General features: G+C 35.0%; 1 protein-coding gene across 1 annotated transcript in view; it reads right to left on the bottom strand.

Annotated features, from left to right (window-relative positions):
* Positions 1-430: 430 nt before the first annotated feature.
* EPHA6 (EPH receptor A6) overlaps positions 431-23620 on the bottom strand; it is a 1373534-nt gene continuing 1350344 nt past the window's right edge. Inside the window, exons 15-16 of the mRNA XM_044666934.1 lie at positions 7852-8001; positions 431-545 (exon numbers count right to left, since the gene is read on the bottom strand). Coding sequence (XP_044522869.1) covers positions 431-545; positions 7852-8001 — 265 coding nt within the window. The remainder of the gene's footprint in view (positions 546-7851; positions 8002-23620) is intronic.

The raw sequence follows: 23620 nt of genomic DNA, 5'->3' as shown, positions 1-23620 counted from the left end.
AAAATAAATACTTATGTCAAATTGGAAACTACATGATCACAAAACACGAAAAGAAGTCAATTACTTTTTTTTCCATCTACCACCAAACTCTTAAGTACATCAATTAGAAAGCCACACCTGAGCAAATGGGCTATTACTTTCTATGACCATTTCCCAAATATGATTATACAAAGTTACATATCCATGCTGAATTTTTTACCAGTGTGGAGCACCAGTCTGCAGTGCGCCAGTGTATTGTCAAGTAATTGAAGGAAGAACTATGCAGTGTGATTAAAAATCCAAGTTGGAAGCATGAACATAAAATGTGTTCATCGTCTGAACAGAAGACAGTAGTTTGTGAATTTGGGAGAATCAGAAGGGAGAAAGGAGAGAGAATATCTTCCATTTTAGAAATGCTGAGGCACAAAACATTGTTGTTTCTATAGTACTTTCATACATGAAATCCCTTCTCCTGTATGTGCATCATGTGTAAACGTAAAGTCTGTATGCTGCTCACTATGCGTCTCTGGTGTCCAATGAGCACAACCCCAATTCTTCTAATATCACTGTGAAGAAAGAGAAAAAAAAATGAGCCCCATGACCCTAGCTGTCCAAGAAGATTGATTCATTTACTGATCAAAGACAATTACTGATAAAAACAAAATGGAGACTCTTTAACAATAAAAACCCATAAACCAATAAAGAAATCTCAGTGGCAAGAGTACAGCACAGAAATTCACATTCAGGTACGTATACATTATAAAAGCATTTCTTAAAAAAAAAAAGGAGTTCAGATATTTTGAGAAGTACAATTGAGGTAATTATGCAAATCTAATATGTCACAATAGGGTACAACAATTAGGAATTTTGGAACCTTGTAGGGTGTAATACATAAAGGATTTATGTTGGTTACCCCTATAATTTTCTGCACAAGATGCCTTTGAATTGTTTAGGTTAGATGAATTTCTAGAGCTTTCCAGTGAATCACAAAATCTCAACACTTTATAGGCTATGCAGTGTGCTTCTTATTTGATCTAGAATTCCTTTCTCAATATGCCCCTTCCCCCACACCCCCATTATGGTAATCCAGTCTCTATTTAAAGAACCTGAGTGAGGGGGAATCCACTGTCTTGCAAAATAATCTGTTCTGTTTTTGTGTAGTTCTAAATGAAAGTGTTTTTTCCCCTTATATCAAGCTTAAATCTGCCACTATAATTTTTAGCCAATTCTCCCAGTTCTGCTTTCTGAAGCTAACCAGAAGAAGTCAAATCTCTCTTCCACAATGATAGCCCTTCACATAACTTGACAATGGCTATCATGTCTCTCTGAAGTCTTCTCTTAGAAAAGCTAAATATTCTCATTTCTACAGTCTTGGTTGCCTGATTTCAGGACAAGCTCCAGCCTTTATATATATTTTGTAAAATGTATTACAGAATTGAACACTCCATATGTGCCCTGAAATGGACAGAGAATACTATGTGTTATTTGTTTTGGAAAAAAATACTTCTTTCATAAGACAACTTCATATCACATTAACCAATTTTTCAGCTTCCATTTTGCTTACAAAAATTAAATTAAAGAAAAAATTAAATTAAAATTTTATTCTGAATTTGATGAGCACAAAAGAACATTACATATGTGAAGCAGAAGAGAAAAGAGAATAAATGCAAATTTCTAACATGTATAGCTTGCTTAAAAATGTAAATTAATTGAGCATATTACTTTCAAAGCTGTCCTATCTGTCTCCTTTGGAACTTCTTTTTCTCTTTTGTGCATTTAAAAAATACCTCAATCACTCTTTCTTTTTTTTCCCCCAATACACTAATTTCTTTAAGTATTCTATTTCTTCTACTGTTAATCTAGGCAATTTATATTTTTTGTAAATATTCATCCATATCACCTAGATTGCTATATTTATTGCCATATAATTGGGCAAAATAGTTTTTAATGATTGCCTTGATTTCCTCTTCATTAGAAGTGAGGTCTCCCTTTTCATCTTTGATACTGATAATTTGGTTTTCTTCTTTCCTTTTTTAATTAGATTGAACAGTACTTTGTCAATTTTATTTGTTTTTCAAAGTACCAGCTTCTAGTCTTATTTATTAATTCAATAGTTCTTTTACTTTCAATTTTATTGATTTCTCCTTTAATTTTTATAATCTCTAATTTGGCTTTTAACTGGGGATTTTTAATTTGTTTCCTTTCTAGTTTTTTGATTTGCATGTTCAATTCATTAATCGTTGTCCTCCCTAGTTTGTTAATATATGCACTCAATGATATAAATGTCTCCCTGAGTACTGCTTTAGCTGTATCCCATAGATTTTGGTAGGATGTCTCATCATTGTCATTCTCTTCAATGAAATTATTAATTGTTTCTATGATTTATTCTTTAACTGATTTTGGAGAATCATATTATTTAATTTCCAATTAGTTTTGATTTGCCTGTCCATTTGCACTTACTGATTATTATTTTTATTGCATTATGATCTGAAAAGGTTACATTTATTATTTCTGCACTTTTGCATTTGTTTGCCATGTTTCTATGCCCTAGAACATGGTCAGTCTTTGTGAATGTACCATGTGTAGCTGAAAAGAAGGTGTATTCCTTTTTGTCTCTATTTTTCTCCACATATCTATTAATTCTAATATTTCTAGGATTTCATTCACCTCTTATCTCTTTCTTATTTATTTTTTGGTTTGATTTATCTAGATCTGATAGAGGAAGATTTAGGTCTCCCACTAGTATAGTTTTACTATCTATTTCCTCTTTGAGCTCTGCCAGTTTCTCCTTTAGAAATTGGGAAGCTATACCATTTGGTGCATACATGTTGAGTACTGTTATTTCCTCATTGTCTATACTGCCTTTTATTAGGATGTAATTACCTTCCCTATCTCTTTTAATTAGATCTGTTTTTACTTTGGCTTTGTCAGAAATCATGATTGCAACTCCTCCCTTCTTTTTCTCAGTTGAAGCCCAATAGATTTTACTCCAGCCTTTTATTTTTACTCTATGTATGTCTACCAGCCTCATTTGTGTTTCTTGTACACAACATTGGTGGGATTTGGGTTTCTAATCCACTCTGCTATTTGCTTCTGTTTTATGGGCAATTTCATCCCATTCACATTCAGAATTATAATTATCAGCTGTGTATTACCCAACATTTTGATATCCTCTCCCACTTCTGCCCCTCCTTCTTATGCTACTTCCTTTTAAAGTGGCTGGGTATCAAACTTTCCATTTAGTTCTGGTCTCTTCTTTGCAAATACTTGGAAATCTTCTATCTTGTTGAATGCCCATACTTTCCCCTGGAGGTATATTGTCAGTTGTAGACTTGGTTGTTGACCCAGTTCTTTTGCCTTTCTGAATATCATATTCCAAGGCTTGCAGTCTTTTAGAGTGGAGGCTACCAGATCCTGTGAAATCCTGATTGGTATTCCTTTATATCTGAATTGTCTCTTTCTGGTTTCCTGTAATATTTTTTCCTTAACTTGGAAACTCTTGAATTTGGCAATTATATTCCTGGGGTTGATTTTTGAGGGTTTAGTGTAAAGGGTGATCCATGGATCCTTTCAATGTCTATTTTGCCTTCTTGTTGAAGACCATCAGGGCAGTTTTCTTGGATAATTTCTTGTAGTATGGTGTCCAAATTTTTATTAATTTCTGATTTTTCAGGTAGACCAATGATTCTCAAATTGTCTCTTCTAGACCTGTTTTCTTGATCTGTCATTTTCTCAGTGAGATATTTCATGTTTCCTTCTATTTTGTCATTCTTTTGACTTTGCTTTATTAGTTCTTGCTGTCTTGCAAGATCATTGGCTTCTACTTGCCCAATTCTGGTCTTTAGAGACTGGCTTTCTGCTATAATCTTTTGATTTTCCCTTTTTGATTTGGTCTATCCTATTTTTCGTGGTTTCCTGCTGTTGAATTTGGGTCTCCAATTTGCTTATCATTTCATTTGATTTTAGGGCATCTTTCTCCAATTGGGAGTTTCTGACTTTTAAACTGTTAATTTCCTTTTGAGCTATTTCCCACTTTTCTTGCCAAATCTCTTCCATCTTTCTCATGATCTCAGATTTGAACTCTTCAAGAGCTTGTGACCAATTTTCATTTTTTGGGAAGGTTTGGACATGTTTCCTTGTTTGTCCTCTACTGCTGTCTGCTCTGTTGTCTGGATTTTTTCTGTGTAAAGCATTATCGAGTGTTAATGCTTTTCTCTTGGTTAGTTCTTGGCATTGCTTGCCATTATTGTGTTGGTTTTTCTTTCTCAGTCAGAAGTCTGGTGAGGCAGGCAAGCTCTCTGTGTATAGAGTTGTGGAGCAGTTTTCGCCTGAGTCACAGCGCAGTGCCACTCCTCTCAGCTTTATCCTCGTGCCTAAGGTCTGAGCTCTTTATGCTCCTGGGGTCTCAAGTCTAGCTGTTATCAGGATCAAGTCTCCTGGTGTTCCCCTTGCTTGCTCCTCTGCCTGAGGCTCCTTTATGAGTCTAATTGCCCTGCTTCCACAATCTGTCACCCCTCCACTCTAGGTCTGTGCCCAAGGACTATGGTCAAGGTATGTGTTCAAAGTCCGTGTTCTTTAGCCTCTTGGGGTCTTAAGTCTTGCTGCTGTCAGGAACAAGCCCCTGGTGATCCCAGTTAGTTGCCAAGAACTTAGTGACTTAGTGAATACCCCACACTTGCTCTAACTCTTGTGCACTGGCTCTGGGACTGTAGGTGGGGTTGGGGTGGGGGTGGGGTGAGGATTGGTTTGCCCCCATTTTAGTGAGAGCTATTTCACTCCCTTATAACATGGAAATGCCCAAATCCCATGTACTTTCAATGCTGTGCCCTACTGTGAGGTCCCTTTCATTCATCTGGATTTGGTTTTTGGGTCCTTTTGAGGTATCATGTATAGGTTGGTTAGGTGAGTTGAGTGCCCTCCTTCTACTCTGCAGCCATCTTAACCCAGAAAAGGTCTAATTTCTTTTTGTAAAAAAAGATCTTTATAACTAATAACTACAATCAAGCAAAATAAACCCACACATTTGCCATGTTCCAAAATGCACATCTCATTCTGAATCTTGGTTCCATTACCCCTCTGTTAGTGCATGCATTCTTCATTATTGGTCATTTGGAGTTCTGAAGTCTTATATACTTTGTTTTCTTTATAATTTTGTTGTTGATGCATAAGGTGTTCTGGCTCTGCTCATGTTCCTTTGCATAAATTTAAGTGTCATTTTTGCAGTTTCTTACAGTATAATAACATTCAATACTTGCTGTAACAAAGGGTAGCTAGAAATATTTTTGTTTATATACACATATCTCTTTTCTCTTTTTCTCTTCTTTTTTTGATCTCTTTTGAGGTATAGGTCTGTTAAACAATTTGCCCAGTTTAGTGCCTTTGGGAACTCAGTTCTAAATTCTCTTCCAGATTTTCTGGACCAATTCATAGTTCTACCAACAGTATATCAGTATGTGTGTCTTCCCCCTTGCCTTCAATAATTGTTGTTTTACTTTTTTTGTTTACTCCGCCAATCTCTCAGATGTCAGGCGGAACCTCAGAGTTGTTTTAATTTCTCTAATCATTTGAAGCATTAAAAATGGCTATTTATAGTTTAGATTTATTCCTTTGATAGCTGCTTGTCTGTATCCTTTGACCATTTATTCATTAGGGAATGGTCATACATTTTTAACATTGATTTTTCATAAACAAATGTATAAATTTTTGTTTATCCGGATTAAATTAAATTTCACTTTGTTTGACCTCTTATTGTTGCCTGTTAAGATATTTCTGGAGTTTGATTCATCCAACATGTTAACTATTTCTCTTAGCTTAGTATCATTGGCAAACTTGACAAGCAGGCCTTCGTACCTTCTGCTAAATCACTGATAAAAATGTTGAACAGCATAAAGCCATGGATAGATCTTCAAAACATTCCATTACAGAGCTCTCTTCATGTTGACATTGACTCATTAATGGAATGCTTTTGGGACCAGCCATTCTACCACTTCTGAATTCACTTAATAATATTATCATCTAGGCCCTGCAACAAGGATAGCATAAGAAACTTTTGTAAAATGCTTTAAAATCTAAATACACTGTTTATGGCATTTCCATGATCCACCATTTCCTTTTAGTCGATCACACCCTTCATGGATTTTTCTCATTCTATTTTTCATTGAAATATCTCTTGAATAGATTCATAAAACCCCAAGAAAACAGGTTTTTAAATTAATTTTTTAAATTAACAAGCATTTTTTCTTCCTCTCCTCATCCCTCAAGAAGAAAAATGAAATCCTCAAAAGAAATAAATTTTTTATATTTAATTTGTGTTTTATATTTATATAATTTATGCTTTATATTTAAATTTTCTTTCAGAAATATAAATTACTTTTATCATGTACCTTCTTCTTAGCCAGTTGTTTAGTTTTCAAATCTGCTTTTCTTGTCTGAAGCCCCAACTTCTAAGTAGTGGGAGAGAAATCTTGTTTGTATTCCTCATAAAATCTTTAGGTTGTTTTTTGTTTTTGTTTTATTTTTTTTATCAGAAATTCCTAATCTATAGCCATGATTTCTACATACTTTCTGGTGGAATTATTGGAACCCACATGAATTACCAAAAACATGTCCTGCTTATCACATCTGGTATATCTTGGAAAACTTTCTAACATGTCCTGAATTCATGTTTCAGGAAGACAGCAGATCTCTGTTATTCATGCCAAGTCCACAAGTGGCTATCTCAGATACACCTGAGGAAGAAATATTTAACCATCCTTTGTGTCTTCTTGTGTGTATGTATGTCCTTTACTGGATGATAGGTCACTTGATAATAGCTGTAGGTCCATATCTTCATTCTTTGAGTCCACGACAATTTCCTTGAGAGATGATCTACTTCTGCCCCCTTCTAAACGAAGTCTCATACATGTTAAATAGATCCAAATATTCAGTAGCCTTTTTCCTTTATTTCTTTCGCTGCCACATTCTTCCACTTTCCATACTCCTGATATAGACGAGAATTTCTTGTCTCTTCACTTCCTTTTCTACATTGATACCTTCCTTGGAGCCCTTATTTTATTCTTTCAAGGAAAGAATTCTTTCTAATTTACTACTCCCTGACTACTCTCCCTGGAGAGCATAAGTACTTTCTTATATAGTCCTTTCACTTTCTCTTCTAGGATGTAGACCAATTTGCACTTCATGAAAACAGGGATTAGCTGGTGTTGGCAGAAATACAAACAGCACATTCTCTTTAGGACACTGCATTATTTGCCTTGTTCTTCATATGTACTTGAAATAAGAACAATTATTTTTAAGAGAATAAACTCTTAAAATCAATTGATGCAGTTACTCTAAAAAGTAACTAAAAAGCAAAGGATGAAAGTAAAGACAATGAAAAATAATTGACAAGTATGATATACAGGCAGAACACTCAATGAGATTATATACTTTGTATGTGTGTGTATGTATATATACACAATATAATGTTGATAGATTATTTTGTATGACTAATATTTAACATAAGTGATTATATTGATGTACTTTCTACAAGGTTTAAAATAAAATACATTTTTCAGAAAGCAGCTATTATGATAATTATTTAAAATAACTCATAAAATGAAAATAGTCATGAATAATGACAATTCAGCAAAGAATGCAGCCTTGAGGAGCTTTATATTTGTTTACACACTGAGACCTCACTGTTACCTACTGCTCTTCAGAATGTCATGGAATAGCTGATTTCCACTTGGAGAGTTACCAGAAGAGAGAGGACTTCCTAATGTCATCTCAGATACCGGGATGGCCATTATAGCCCCGGTGAACAAAGTATAGCATGCAACTTTATATATCCACAGCAATGCAATTAAATATGGTAACAAGAAGAGTACTACTTACTCAATGCTCATTCTTGAAATCAAATCCAAAGTTGTAAACCCTGCTGCCATAAAGTTATTTTGATATTGGCCCATTTTTATTGAATCTAGCCAATCACTGACTGAAACAAACAAAGGATATTCTGAGACTTCACTAGGTGAATCTGGCATTCTGTAAGGGGAAAAAAATCACACACACACACATAAAAAAAAACAAAAAAACAAACAAGCAAGTTATTTGAGTCAGTTGAAACAAACTTTCTTTTGTTTCTGTTTTTTTTATACCAATGATTGTAATGTTTACACTTTTTCTTTAAAAATAAATTTCAATTCAGAAATGAAGCCAGAGATCCTATGATTCAGTACTGGCACTGCCACTTGTTATCTGTTCAAATTTGGGTACATCATTTACTCTATCTTGGAGTTTGTTTCCTTATCTATTAAATATAGATGATAATTATTACCTAATTCAAAGAGTTTATGTGAGAATCAAATAATATAAAGTGTTATGAAAATGTGAAGTTTCAAATTTAATAACAAAGATCTTTCTAAAATTCCATATTTAATTATTTTCCTCCTGAAATTACCCACTGTTTTTGGGTCCAACATAAATTTGGTTTTTTTTTTTGTGTGTGTGTGTGTGTGTGTGTGTGTGTGTGTATGTGTGTGTATACTCCTACCACTGTTGCCAACCTCCCTTCCCTTGTGTAATTTAATATACCCTGAAAAAACTCACATGCCATAAACATTTATTCCTATAATTTCAAACTACATTTGTAAACTTCAGTTGTGTGTTCTGACCATTAGGAACTTAAGTAGTCATAAGCTTGTGAAATTCTCTACCACGTTGTTTTGTAACTTTCTCTGTATTCTCTATTCCTTTTCCACATTCATATTTATCTCCTGCCTTTTAAGGCTAACTCTATTGGATAAATCTCTCAGCTAGTTAACAAGCTTGTGTTGAACATTTATTGATATCACCTGCTATTGAAGAGGTCACCCTTCTTACCAAGGCCAACCCTTCTATGTATACCCTTCAATCTTCCTCGCCTAATTTTTTCCAGAGATTGTCCCCATAAACAATGTCTTCTCTGACCTTCAATCTCTACCTATCCTCTAAGTTCTTTTCTTAAGGTCTACAAATACTCTTGAATTTCTCCCATCCTTAAAAGCCTTCACTAAATCTTACCATCCCCTTCAACTTTCATTCTACATTTCTCCTTTCTTTAAAAAAAAGATTTATGGTCATTTCTATACTTAAAGAAGGCAAAAGACACTAGCTGAGATAATAAAAATAACTGCCAAGTATGATGTACAGGCAGAACTCTGGCATTACAGGATTATACTGTGTATATTTATTGATAAATTAGAATTGATTAGAGAGTATTAATTTGTATTAATAAGAATTTTCACAGAAGACAACCATATTTCTGTAATTTCTAGAAGGTCTGAAACATTTTTCAGAAAGTAGCAAACTGTGTAGAAAGCAGCTATACTTGCTGCCTTCATTTCCCCTTTTTTTCTTTACTTTTCAGCTTTCAGTAATCTGGCTCTTTATCTCATCATTTGAAAGCACACCCTCCAAAATTACAAGTGATCTCTTAATTGCCAAACCTTTTCTTAATCCTTATCCTTCTTATTTCTCCTAGATTGTCCCTCCTCTTTGGTTTTTCATAACTACTCTCTCTTGATTCTCAATCCACAGTTGCTTGTACTGTTGGTTCCTCATTTGTATCATGCCCTTTGATTATGAGTGTACCCCAAGTTTGTCTCAGTGCTTTGCCTTCTCATGTTTTTCTACATTCTCTGAGTGACTTTGCCAGTTCCATGGGTTTAATTATCCTCTCTTTGTTGATGATTCTTCTCTTTCTATTTTATTCTTTCTCTCTCTCCCTCTATCTCTGTTTATTTCTTCAATCATCTTGTACACTTAAAACTGGTTGTTCTCAAACTCAACATGCCCATGCTACTAGGAAAACACATATGTGGTAACAGATATGTTATTGTAACATCAAGGAGATTAATACAAATGAAAATAAACATACACATTCATATATTTACAAAAGAGATCCAAAAACTATCCCAATCCATCATGTCAGTAATAATCATTTAAAAGATGTTTCAAGAAAATCTGTATTTCTGAGTAAACAAAAACTTTCCTATTAGAAATACTTTACCTCTTGAATAACGTTTTCTAACTGAACAAAGTAGATTAGTAAATTAACTTATTAAACTGGTTTTTGTTGAAAGTCTATGACTTTTAGATGTTGCAGGGGAACCCCCCCAAAACCATAGTTTTTGTCCTCAAGAATGTACAGTCTAGTACAGATTACTCTTTCATTCCCTTTGTCCCTTTGGGTTTAAAAAATGAGAAAATTGAAAACCAAAAACCAAAAACCAAATTGTAGAAAGATTAGACCAAACTGAAACCAGAGGGCTAGAGCAGTATCTCTTCTCACCCCCTCCATTAAATGAGGGTCTGTTGTATGCTTCTTGGCTAATGTAATCACTCAGTGTTGAGGATGTGAGAGAGTTTACTTCTAGGGGAGTCATGATGACATTTAAAGGAAATGTCTTGGATAGACTGTGCTGTAATATGTGTTACATGTTCTATAACTGGTTTTGATTAGCTAACCGGTGGTGAAAGAGGTTCTTTGATTGACTCTGGGGGCATTCTCAAGGGCCTGTTATCATCGTCATTATTATTAATACTATCCTCTTTTTCCTCAGACATTCTTGGGGGAGCTTCCTGACTTTTGCTCAAAGTGTTTGATGAGAGGTCATTTTGTAACAGGTTTTGGGCCCTTCTCCCCCTCTGAGGCTCTGTGGATGTAGATCTTTGGCCTCTGTATTTATTCTTTTCTGTTCTAGGTGAAAGGAGAAGATCCTCTGTGACCGTGAGTTTGAAAAAAGTAGAGAGACTCTCAGCATTCAGATTCCCAGATATTATAGCCAGTCCAGAGTAGATGTTCCATGGAACAAGGAGAGACTTGAACTCAAATTAGGAAAGCTAAACAAGGAAGTCATTTATTCAATAATTAAGTTATTTTTGGACTTGAACATGGTGGGATTAATGCTTTGTAGGAACGGAACTATTTTGAGTCTATTCCTCCAAAGACTGGGATGATTTAGGGAAGAGTATGCCTCTACATGTATTGCAGGAAATATTTTGTCTTCAAATTAAATATCTCTGTAGAAAGTTAATCAATGGTAAGTGGCTAAATGGAACTGAATTAGAGCCTCTAATAGTGGGAGGAACACAACAGGTTTTAAGCCAATGGAAGTAGAGAAGAAATACCTCAAGCCCTCAGGCTTATTCCTGAAATACTGAAAAGTGAGATGTAGCTGGACTGACCATGAGAGAGCCAGTACACATTTACTATATTCATATTTAGCATTACTATTTCTGCTTTAAATTAAAAATATGTTGCCCAAGAAGCTATAGTATTAATAATTATAATACATGAAATAAGATATTCCCACTGCAAACTAGATATATTTGGAAATATCTGTGGAACGGTACAGAGAACATATATTATCTCAGAGTTTACTGATTCTTAGAACAACTACTTATATCTACCTTTCTCTAACACAATGAATTACTCCTTTACTTCACAACAGAGGCTGATGAGCTATATTCTTTATCCCATATATTGCTTTAAAAGTCTATTTGGCTATAGTGTATTTTATCTTAGTTACTCTCAGAGTGACTCCACATTGACATGAAATGTAGATTAATCTTGTACTAAAAGGCATTGACATAGTGTGTCCCAGAAAGCCACTTGAATTATAGAAGCTTTGCACTTGTATGGTGAGCACCTCTGTTTTACTGGCTAACCTTAAAATAGCATGACCCTGCTTGCTATAAACATAAATATACCACTACCTGTCAGAAAATTGTGATAAATATCACAGTCTAGAAAAAAATTATTCCTTTTATTCTTTCCTTCTCCTTTCCCTGGAAGTTTGGTAAAATTAGATAAGATTAAGACAGTCTGATTCTGTGATTTCCTCTGCAAACATGTGCTTTTGAATCAATCAATAAGCATTTATCAAATACTACTATGTGCCAAAGACCAGGCTGGCTCTACTGTGATATAATCAGGTGACCTTTTTCTTCAAAGGTAATGATGGAATAACTATGACATTATACAATTTAGTATAATTGGTGAGGGACATGCAATTTGCCAATTTGGTGCTTTTAATGCAGAAAGGTCACTAAAGGATATATTGTTTGCCAAACCATCCAAATGATCTCTTTCTCTGGAAAAGGAGACACCAGTTGTACTCAGAATGTTTCAAAACAATTTCTTTTTTCTCCATATAGCTGAATATTACTGTCCCTCTAGTAAACTGGTTACCTTTTAGCCTTTAATCTACTTCGCTGACAGGAGATTTAATAAGGTCAGGGTTTTCTCATTGTTCAGAGCAACCATGTAATGACTTATCTTTGTGGTATCTCTTAACTAGGGGGAAATGCCAGCTGCTAGGACCTGACATCGTCACCTCCAAACGAATCCTCGGGAATATTACCGAGCAGACAATAAACGTCCTCTCTTATCAATCATGTGAGATGATAAATTCAGTCTGCCACTTACCGAGCTCTTCTATTTGGACAGCACCAGTTGTCCGCTGCTGAGAGATACAAAAACCAGCAGCAAAAATGTTCATATGCAGAATGGTGGGTGACTTGAATATCTGTTGTTTTCCATCAAAAAAAGGAGGAGGAGTTGGAATATATATATATATATATATATATAAATATATATATATATATATAAATATATATAAATATATACATATGTATATGCAATCTCTTGCCAACACTGAATTGTCAGGTTTCGAATACCTATAGAGCTGGGCTAAGTATTCTGAAGTTAAAGGAATGATAAACACATACCCCTATTCTTATCAGGGGTAATTCAGACACAGCTTGAACAAGCAAAGCTTACTTAGCCAAAAAGCTCTTAACTTAATGGATATCTGCACTCAAAGTAGTACCATTTTTGACACTAAAAGGTTTTTTAGATATATTGTCAATAGGCTTCTAAAACTGCCATGAATAAGAGAGAAAGTTTCCATTCTCATTTATTTTTTGGAGTTCATTGTTATCATATCATTGTAATTCTAGAAGGAACCTTAACATGTTAAAAAAATCAAGGTTACATATATTCAGGGGCAAAATCTATCTAAAAGCTGGAGATTAGCACTTTTAGGGAATATCCTTTTAAATTAAAACAAAGCAGAAAACAACTGCAATATAATATAATACCAAGAGCATGGCACAAACAAAATATATAGCAGAAAACATGTTGACAGTACTAGATGGTAAATTCCTTGGTAGCAGGGATCATGGCTCATATTTTTACTCCTGCAGTGCTGGTACCTAGAAAACTGCTGTGACAATCAGCACTCAGGGGCTTAGGATGTATTTGCTGGTATTGATTTGAACATAAAGCTCTCTTTAGTAAAACCATTTTCATGTTCTAGTAGACAGTCTGCAGGAAGAAGGCTTTGTTTTTCTATTTTCAGTGCATTTTGCTAAATGACAAACCTGTTGAAGAGATTAGTTCATAAGTCCTCATTCATGAAATAGTCAATCTATTTAATGACAATGTTAGTTTGCTTTAGCATCATATATTTCTTGCTGTAACTCAGCTGCATTAGTTTGAATTTGGATTTTTTTTGTGGGTTACAAAGTGGACATTTGGGACAGATAATGTTCAAAGTGGACAATGTGACAGAGAGAAAACTTGTTCCAAAGGTGTGCTAAAGATAGGGGAAGCAGCAGAACCCAGGGAAAGACTGGGAATCTCATATGAAGCTATAACAGAAGGTATAAATACAATTGTGGCATTTCTCCTCCTACATACCATGACATTTAATCATTCCTCATGTCATGACCCACATTCTGCACTCTCTAAATCACCAAGGAATCCACAAAAACCCTTCAATATACAAGCTTCTGCTCAGGGTGGCCAGATTCTGTTATTTCTAAAAAAAATGATTGTGTACTAGAAATAAAAACACTTGTCTTATGCAGACAAACAAAAAGGAAACAACTCTCCTGTAAACTTGGTAGTAATAAGTGCCTTATTTAAGCACAATTTGAATTAAAACTTAGGAAAGCAGATTGCAAAAATTTCCACGAAATGATAGTTATGATATAGTGACCAGAGACTCTAGAAAGGAAGTAGCCATGCAGGGCAATCTCCAGTGGATTCTGATTTCAAAAGGGCACACAAGGGGATATGGAAGGGAAAGTATGTCATCTAGGACAAATGCAAAATGGAAGTATATATGACCTGAAAGGTCATGATTAAGTCAGAAAGCTCAGACCTAGAAGAAGATTCTGAAAAATGCCAAGAACACCAGAAAAAGGCTTTCTTTAGTTAGTTTCAGAGTAATAAAAACCAAGGATTCCATTGACAGCAGAAAAGCAGACAGAAAGAAGGCAAACTTCAAATTCTATTTAGTTTCTGACTCCTCTATCAAGCAGAATGAAAGACAAACCAGAAAAGATAGAACAAACATGATTAATAAAGCATTGAAGACCTCAATAGATAAGATGGCACTTCCATGAAGAGCTTGGCTCCCTATGCTTGAATCCTGCCAGGCCTCACAGATGATATTAACCCCTACTTCTGACATTTCTTTCCACAGCTTTGGAACCAATCCAGACTCCAGGCAGAAGAATGGTAAAGACTCATAGAGCTATAGCTTATAGGTGCCTCATTAGTAATTTTGCCTTGCTTGTTGCCACTCTGACATACGAAAGGATTAGTAGAGGTAGGTGGCACAGCAGATAGAGCTCCAGACTTGGAGTCAGGGAGACCTGAATATAAATCTGACCCCAGACATTTACTAGCTGTGTGACCCTGGACAAGTAACCTTGCACTGCTTGCCTTTGTTATCTGCAAAATGAGGCATAGAAGGAAATGGTAAACCACTCCAGCATCTTTTCCAAGAAAACCCAAAATGGGACCACAAAGAGTTGGACACAAGTGAAATAACCGAATGACAAAAGTACTGATATATTAGCTTTCTCTTTTGGGGAAGTAGGAGTCCAATGAGCTTTTTGTGTGTGTGTGCTGTATATGATTTTATATCTGTCCGTGGTGTGCAAATAGAAAATTTATACCCCTGAACTACATTACTCAGCATCCCTTTCCTTTTTGCCCCCAAGTTGCATGCTTATGTTGTATAGATAAGTTTGCTATGAGCCCATCCTCGCTCTTTCTTCTCCCATGTGCGTGGTTTGGGAAGCTTCTCTTTACTAAGGCTATCATTTTCTTATATTTCAAGTTATTATTAATAAATCTTAAAAATATAATACTTGGAGTGTCAGATATTAGTTTTTAATCTTACAGTGGGTTCTTTTGGGACCTTGCATCTTACACATTTTCTGTTGGAGTAAATAAAAGCTATTCCATACCAGATACCCATGTTGTATAAGAAGTGTCTTTGATGGAGTTTGGAATGCTCTGTTGGGTCAAGCTCAAGTATAAGTCTTGTTTTGGAGATTTTCTTGGAGTACACCAAATCAGGGCAATGAAACAAAGAAAGCAGGGTCGGTTGGTCAGAGTGGATCTATTTCATATTAGTATGTGATCTTTTAGGGGCCCTGGGCCAGAGGATATACTTAAAACTTTACATTTTAAAAGTAATGTGCTTACATACATCTTATTAGAATCTCACAATTCTGCTTGCAAGCGTCATAGGTAGCAGGTAAGTGGCCACAGTGGATAGAATAATGGACCTAGTAGTCAAGAAGACCTTCTGAATTCAAATTTGACCTTGATCACTTACTAGCTATACGAGTCTGGGAAAGTTACTTAATCCTTATCTGCTTCAGTCTCCCTACCTGAAAAATGGGAATAACCACAGTAACTATATCTCATAAGATTGTGAGGGAAAAATGAGATAATATATGTAATGTACTTGTAGGCAGCTAGATGGCAGAATGGGTAAATATTAGACTAGGAGTTGGGAAGATCTAAGTTCAAATATTGCCTTAAACGGTGGGTTGGAAGTCCCAAGATTTGAGTTCATATCTGCCTTCAGACTCATACTAGCTTACAAGCTTGGGCAAGTCACTTAACCTCTCTGCCTCATTTTCTTCATATGTATTTATAAATGAGATAATAAATGCAACTACCTCATAGGGTTGTTGTGATGATTAAACGAGATAATATTTGTAAAGAGCTTAGCACAGTTCATGGCACACAGTAGGTGCTTAATAAACATTTGTTCTCTCTCACTCTCCGGTTCAAATCCTTTCTACCAACATCCCCAGTGTGAGTGACAGGCAAGTCACTTAATAGTTCTTAGCCTCCGTTTGATTATCTGTAAAAATGGGGATAATAACAGCACCTTCTGCACATGGTTGTTGTGAAGATCACATGAAATTACATATATAAATATAAATTGCTTTGTAAAACTTTAAGGGAGTAAATAAATGCTAGGTATTATTTTTATTATCCCAAATTTATATATGAAGAAACTCCATTTCAGAGAGATAAAGTGATTTGCCAATGTCTGTAAATAGCTAATAATTCCTAGAGATAGAATTTGAACCCATGTCTTCCCGATTTCAAGTCCAATGCTTAATGAACTATTCCCATAGAAATTAAAAGATGTGACCAAATTTACTGTGTGTTAATGGCAAAATTGGTAGGAGACTATAAGTTTTCCGTCCAAGTTCTCTTTTCCCTATACCAACTATCTCAGGGGTCGGCAACATATGGCTCTTTTGAGGGCCAGATATGGCTCTTTCTGCAGGAGCCATAAAGTCCATTTTTTTTTTCAGGCGCTGTTACAGGAGCGCGCACTGTAAGCACTGTTTAGCTCTCACAAAATTACATTTTAAAAAATGTGGTGTTTATGGCTTTTCACGGCCAAAAAGGTTGCCAACCCCTGAACTATCTCCTTCCATTATATAATCAAATATAATTATTAACATTAATATAACATTCAAGAGTTTATAAGTTATGTTTAATATGCTAATAATGAATAACTTCTTGTTACAGCATTGTGTTTTCCATACTTTAAAAGTGGTATAAAGGTGAGTCAAGTCTTGGAACACTTAACCATTAAAAGGGAACCAAAGAAACCATGGTGAATTTTACCAGTAATGGTGAAAGTTGATAATCATTTTCAAGTTAGATGTCTTAAGGTCGATTTTGAAGTTCTAGGATGTTGATTATTGTGATACAGGGTTTCTATACTGACTTTTATTCTTGGGTTTTTTTTTTAATGGAAGAAAAATCTTCACCCTTCCATAAATTTGTTACTCACTTATTTGCTACTGAAGCTCAGAAAATTTAATTCAGATAGTTTTATTTTTCTTTTGACAATTTCTGAATTCCACTCAGTGATCAAATTTCCTGTGACTCACTAGAAGCTTGGCCTATTAAGGCACTCAATGACTATATTGGATGTCTGATTTGAGATCAGGTCCTCAGCTATATTTCACCCTTCAGTGCTCTATTGATAGATGTAATTTGCAAATATTCCTCAGAGAGGAAACAGGAAATTAAAGGTCTAGGATAGTGCAGATAGTGGCAGGAGCTAGTTATTTTGTACATTTTGTACATGCAGGATTAAATTAGCACAGGAGCAACCTCAACCTCATCAAATGGAGAAAAGAGAGACAAGATGTTGCTAAGCATGGTACTATTTCCAGAAGCTACAGAATTTCCATATTAACTATTTATAGCAATGATTAGGAACAATTTGCTTAAACTAGTTAATTTGATATCTAATTTGGAATAGGCTTCATTCTGCATCTTTCACTCAAGCAGAACACCTACTTAATAGTGTCATTGTAAACAGTTTTTGGGAGAAAAGTAAAGGAATCTTCAAATGACAAAAGAAGGCATTGGTAAATCAGGCGGACCAGTACCATAGCTATAGGTATAACTAGTATATAGAATATGAATATGGGTAAATTTTCATTTGCATTAGTCCATTTGTAAACAAAATATTTAAACAGGAGAGTAAATTCAAATGACCAACTTAGACAGAACTGGTGCTCACAGAACAAAATGCATAATCTATGTACAATTATGTATCAATACAAACAAATGGGAAGTAGAAAGTGATTGCCATTTCCCAATAATTTGGTAACAAAAAAAATACTAAAACCCTTACCTTTGCCTTATATTGATTCTAAGACAGAAGATTGGTAAGAACTAGGCAATGGGGTTAAGTGACTTAACTTAAGTCACATAGCTGGGAAGTGTCTGAGGTCAGATTTGAACCCAGGACCTCCCATTTCTAGGCCAGGCTCTTAATCCATTGAGCTACCCATCTGCCCCCAATTTGATAACTTTTAACTGGCACTACTTTCTAACTTCTGCACTTCTATTAGGTGTCCCATTGTCTCCCTTATCTTTTTTTTAAACATTTATTAATATTCATTTTAACATGGTTACATGATTCATGCTCCTACTTTCCCCTACACTCCCCGTTCTTTCCCCCCTCCCCCTCCACATGGCCGATGCACATTTCCACTGGTTTTAACATGTGTCATTGATCAAGACCTATTTCCAAATTGTTGTTAGTTGCATTGGTGTGGTAGTTTCAAGTCTACATCCCCAATCATATCCGCCTCAACCCATGTGTTCAAGCAGTTGTTTTTCTTCTGTGTTTCCACTCCTGCAGTCCTTCCTCTGAATGTGGGTAGCATCTTTACCATAAATCCCTCAGAGCTGTCCTGTGTCATTGCATTGCTGATGGTCCATTACATTCGATTTACAATGTTCTTCTGGCTCTGCTCCTTTTGCTCTGCATCAATTCCTGGAGGTCTTTCCAGTTCACATGGAATTCCTCTAGTTTATTATTCCTTTGATCACAGTAGTATTCCATCACCAGCATATACCACAATTTGTTCAGCCATTCTCCAATTGAAGGACATACCCTCCTTTTCCAGTTCTTTGCCACTACAAAAAGCACAGCTATAAATATTTTCATACAAGTCTGTTTATTTATGATCTCTTTGGTGTACAAACCCAACAATGGTATGGCTGGATCAAAGGGCAGGCAGTCTTTTATAGCCCTTTGAGCATAGTTCCAAATTGCCAGCCAGAATGGTTGGATCAGTTCATAACTCCACCAGCAATGCATTAATGTCCCAATTACTCTCTCCTTCTTTCATTTTAGACAATCTGCTTCATATGAGGTGATACCTCAGAGTTGTTTTGATTTGCATTTATCTAATTATTAGAGATTTAGAACACTTTCTCATGTGCTTATTGATACTTTTGATTTCTTTACCTGAAAATTGCCTATTCATGTCTCTTGCCCATTTATCATTTGGGGAATGACTTGATTTTTTATACAATTGATTTAACTCCTTGTATATTTGAGTAATTAGACCCCTGTCAGAGTTTTTTGTTATAAAGATTTTCTCCCAATTTGTTGTTTCCCTAATGATTTTGACTACATTGTTTTTGTTTGTACAAAAGCTTTTTAGTTTACTATAATCAAAACCATTTAATTTACATTTCATAATTTTCTCTAACTCTTGCTTGGTTTTAAATTCTTTCCTTTCCCAGAGATCTGAGAAGTATACTATTCTGTGTTCACTTAACTTATTTATAGTTTCCCTCTTTATATTCAAGTGATTCACCCATTCTGAATTTATCTTGGTGTAGGGTGTGAGATGTTGATCTAAATCTAAAGCTAATCCCTCCCATATTGTTTTCCAAATTTCCCAGCAGTTTTTGTCAAATAGTGGATTCATGTCCCAAAAGTTGGGCTCTTTGGGTTTATCATACACTGTCTTGCTGATGTCATTAACCCCAAGTCTATTCCACTGATCCTCTCTTCTGTCTCTTAGCCAGTACCATATTGTTTTGATGACTGCTGCTTTATAATATAGTTTAATATCTATTACTGCTAGGCCCCCTTCCTTCACATTTTTTTCATTATTTCCCTTGATATTCTTGATCTTTTGTTATTCCAAATGAAATTTGTTACAGTTTTTCCTAATTTAGTAAAGAAGTTTTTTGGTAGTTTGATAGGTATGGCACTAAATAGGTAAATTAATTTGGGTAGAATGGTCATTTTTATTATGTTAGCTAGTCCTACCCATGAGCAATGAATGGTTTTCCAATTGTTTAGATCTAGTTGTACTTGTTTGGAAAGTGTTTTGTAGTTGTTTTCCTATAATTCCTGTGTTTGTTTTGGTAGATAGATTCCTAAGTATTTTAGGGTGATTTTAAATGGTGTTTCTCTTTCTACCTCTTGCTGCTGGGATGTGTTGGTGTTGGAAATATATAAAATGCTGATGATTTAAGTGCATTTATTTTGTATCCTGCAACTTTGCTAAAGTTGTTGATAATTTCTACAAGCTTCTTAGTTGATTCTCTAGGATTTTTTAAGTAGACCATCATATAATCTGCAAGGAGTGATAGCTTAGTCTCCTCATTGCCTGTTTTGATACCTTCAATTTCTTTTTCTTCTCTAATTGCTACTGCTAGTGTTTCTAGTACTATGTTGAATAATAGAGGTGATAATGGGCATCCTTGTTTCACTCCTGATCTTATTGGGAAGGCTTCTAATTTATCCCCATTACATATGATACTTGTTGATGGTTTTAGGTATATACTGTTTATTATTTTTAGGAAAGGTCCTTCTAGTCCAATACTTTTCAGTATTTTCAATAAGAATGGATGCTGTATTTTGCCGAAGGCTTTTTCAAGCATCTATTGAGATAATCATGTGATTTTTGTTTGTTAGATTGTTGATATGGTCAATTATGTGGATGGTTTTCCTAATGTTGAACCATCCTTGCATTCCTGGTATAAATCCCACCTGATCATGGTGAATGATCTTCTTAATTACTTGCTGGAGTCTCTTTGCTAATATTCTATTTAAGATTTTTGCATCTATGTTCATTAGGGAGATTGGTCTATAGTTTTCTTTCTCTGTTTTTGGTCTACCTGGCTTTGGAATCAGTACCATATTTGTGCCATAAAAGGAATTTGGTAGGACTCCTTCTTTGCTTATCATATCAAATAATTTGTGTAGTATTGGGATTATGTGTTCTTTGAATGTCTGATAGAATTCACTTGTGAATCTATCAAGTCCTGTTTACTTTTTCTTAGGGAGTTCTTTGATGGCTTGTTCAATTTCTATTTCTGATATGGGATTATTTAGGTATTCTATTTCTTCTGCTGTTAATCTAGGCAATTTATATTTTTTTAAATATTCATCCATATCTCCTAAATTGTTATATTTGTTGCCATATAATTAGGAAAAATAGTTCTTAATGATTGCCTTAATTTCCCCTTCATTATAGGTGAGGTCTCCCTTTTCATCTCTAATACTGTCAATTTGATTTTCTTCTTTCCTTTTTCTTATTAGATTGACCAGTACTTTATCTATTTTATCTGTTTTTTCAAAAATACCAGCTTCTAGTCTGATTTATTAATTCAATAGTTCTTTTACTTTCAATTTTATTATTTTCTCCCTTGATTTTTACTATTTCTAATTTAGTTTTCATCTGGGGAGTTTTAATTGGCTTGCTTTCTAGCTTTTTCAGTTGCATGCCCAAATCATTAATCTCTGCCCTCCCTAATTTGTTAATATATAAATTCAAGAATATAAATTTCCCCCTGTGTACTGCCTTGGCTGCATCCCACAGAGTTTGGTAGGATGTCTCATCATTGTCATTCTCTTCAATGAAATTGTTGATTGTTTCTATGATTTCTTCTTTGACAAATTGGTTTTGTAGAATCATATTGTTTAATTTCCAATTAGTTTTTGATTTGCCTGTCCAGGTGCCCTTACTAATTATTATTTTTGTTGCATTATGATCTGAGAAGGTTATATTCATTATTTCTGCTCTTTTGCATTTGTTTGCAATGTTTCTATGCCCTATTACATGGTCAATCTTTGTGAATGTACCATGTGTAGCTGAAAAGAAGGTGTATTCCTTTTTGTCCCTATTTATTTTTCTCCACATATCAATTAAATCTAATTTTTCCAGGACTTCATTCACCTCTCTTACCTCTTATTTATTTTTTGGTTTGATTTATCTAGATCTGAAAGAGGAATATTTAGATCTCCCACTATTATTGTTTTACTATCTATTTCCTTCTTGAGCTCTGCCAGTTTCTCCTTTATGAATTTGGATGCTATACCACTTGGTGCATACATATTGAGCCGCGTTATTTCCTCATTGTTTATACTGCCTTTAATCAGGATATAATGATCTTCCCTGTCTTTTTTAATCATATCTATTTTTACTTTGGCTTTGTCAGAAATCATAATAGCCACTCCTGCATTCTTTTTCTCATTTGATGCCCAAAAGATTTTGCTGAAGCCCTTAACTTGTGTATGTCTACCCGCCTCATATGTGTTTCTTGTAGACAACATATGGTAGGATTTTGGTTTCTAATCCACTCTGTTATTTGCTTCCATTTTGTGAGAGAGTTCATCCCATTCACATTCAGAGTTATAATTATCAGTTGTGCATGTATCCTCCCCATGTCCTACCCCTTCTTCTTACACTATTTCCTTTTAAACCAGTGGTTTGCTTTAAGCTGGTAACCCTCATCCCCTCCCTTGATTAACTTCCCTTTCTACCCCCTCCCTTATTATTCTCCTCTTTATATTTTTAAAGGCCTAATAAACTCCCTCCCCCTTCTTCTCCCCTCCCTTTTTTGACTTCCCCACTCCCCTGCTCCCCTTGTTTTATCCCTTCTGACTTTCTCAGTAGGGTTAGATAGAGTTTTATATCCCAGTGGATAATATAGCTACTCTTCCCTTTCCAGGTTGATTACACTGAGAGTAAGGTTTAAATATTTCCTCTTAATGCTCTCTTCCTCTCCTTCTTATAATAGTATTTGTCCCCTCCCCTTCCCATGCCCTCTTTGTGTGTAATAGAATATCCTATTTTTCTTATTCTCTCAAATTTCTCTTGTTGTCCCCTACTATTCACCCCCCTCTTTACCACCCCCATATAATCTTAGACCATTTGGTATTCCACCCTCTCCTTATGAATTATTCTTCTGATTACTATAATAGTGAATACTGTAATAGTGAATAGAGTTCACTCCAGAGAATTATACATAGCATTTCTCCACATAGGAATACAGATAATTAGATCTTATTGAAGCCCTTAAAGAGGCAAATTTAAAAATTATGAGTTTTCTTTCTTTCCCCTCTGTTTCTTATTTACCTTTTTGTGTTTCTCTTGATTTTTGTGGTTGGATATCAAACTTTCCATTTAGTCCTGGTCTTTTCTGTGCAAATACTTGGAAATCTTCAATTTTGTTGAATGCCCATACTTTCCCCTGGATGTATATAGTCAGTTTTGATGGATAGTTCATCCATGGTTGAAGGTCCAGTTCTCTTGCCTTTCTGTATATCATATTCCACGCCTTGCGGTCTTTTAGCGTGGAGGCTGCCAGATCCTGTGTTATCCTGATTGCTGCTCCTTGATATTTGTATTGTCTCTTTCTGGGTTCTTGTAAGATTTTTTTATTTTATTTGGAAGCTCTTGAATTTTGCTATCATATTCCTGGGCATTGTCTTTTCTGGGTCTAGTGTAGAGAGTGATCTATTGATCCTTTCAATGTCTATATTGCCCTCTTGTTGTAGAACTTTAGGGCAATTTTGCTGAATAATTTCTTTTAGTATGGAGTCCAAATTTCTATTAATTTCTGCTTTTTCAGGAGGACCAATGATTCTCAGAGTTTCTCTTCTAGACTGGTGTTCTTGGTTTGTCATTTTCTCATTGAGATATTTCATGTTTCCTTCTATTTTTCCAGTCTTTTGAC

This window comes from Gracilinanus agilis, chromosome 3, assembly GCF_016433145.1.
Source record: "Gracilinanus agilis isolate LMUSP501 chromosome 3, AgileGrace, whole genome shotgun sequence".
NCBI classification, from domain to species: domain Eukaryota; kingdom Metazoa; phylum Chordata; class Mammalia; order Didelphimorphia; family Didelphidae; genus Gracilinanus; species Gracilinanus agilis.
This window is presented reverse-complemented; position numbering and strand designations above follow the sequence as displayed.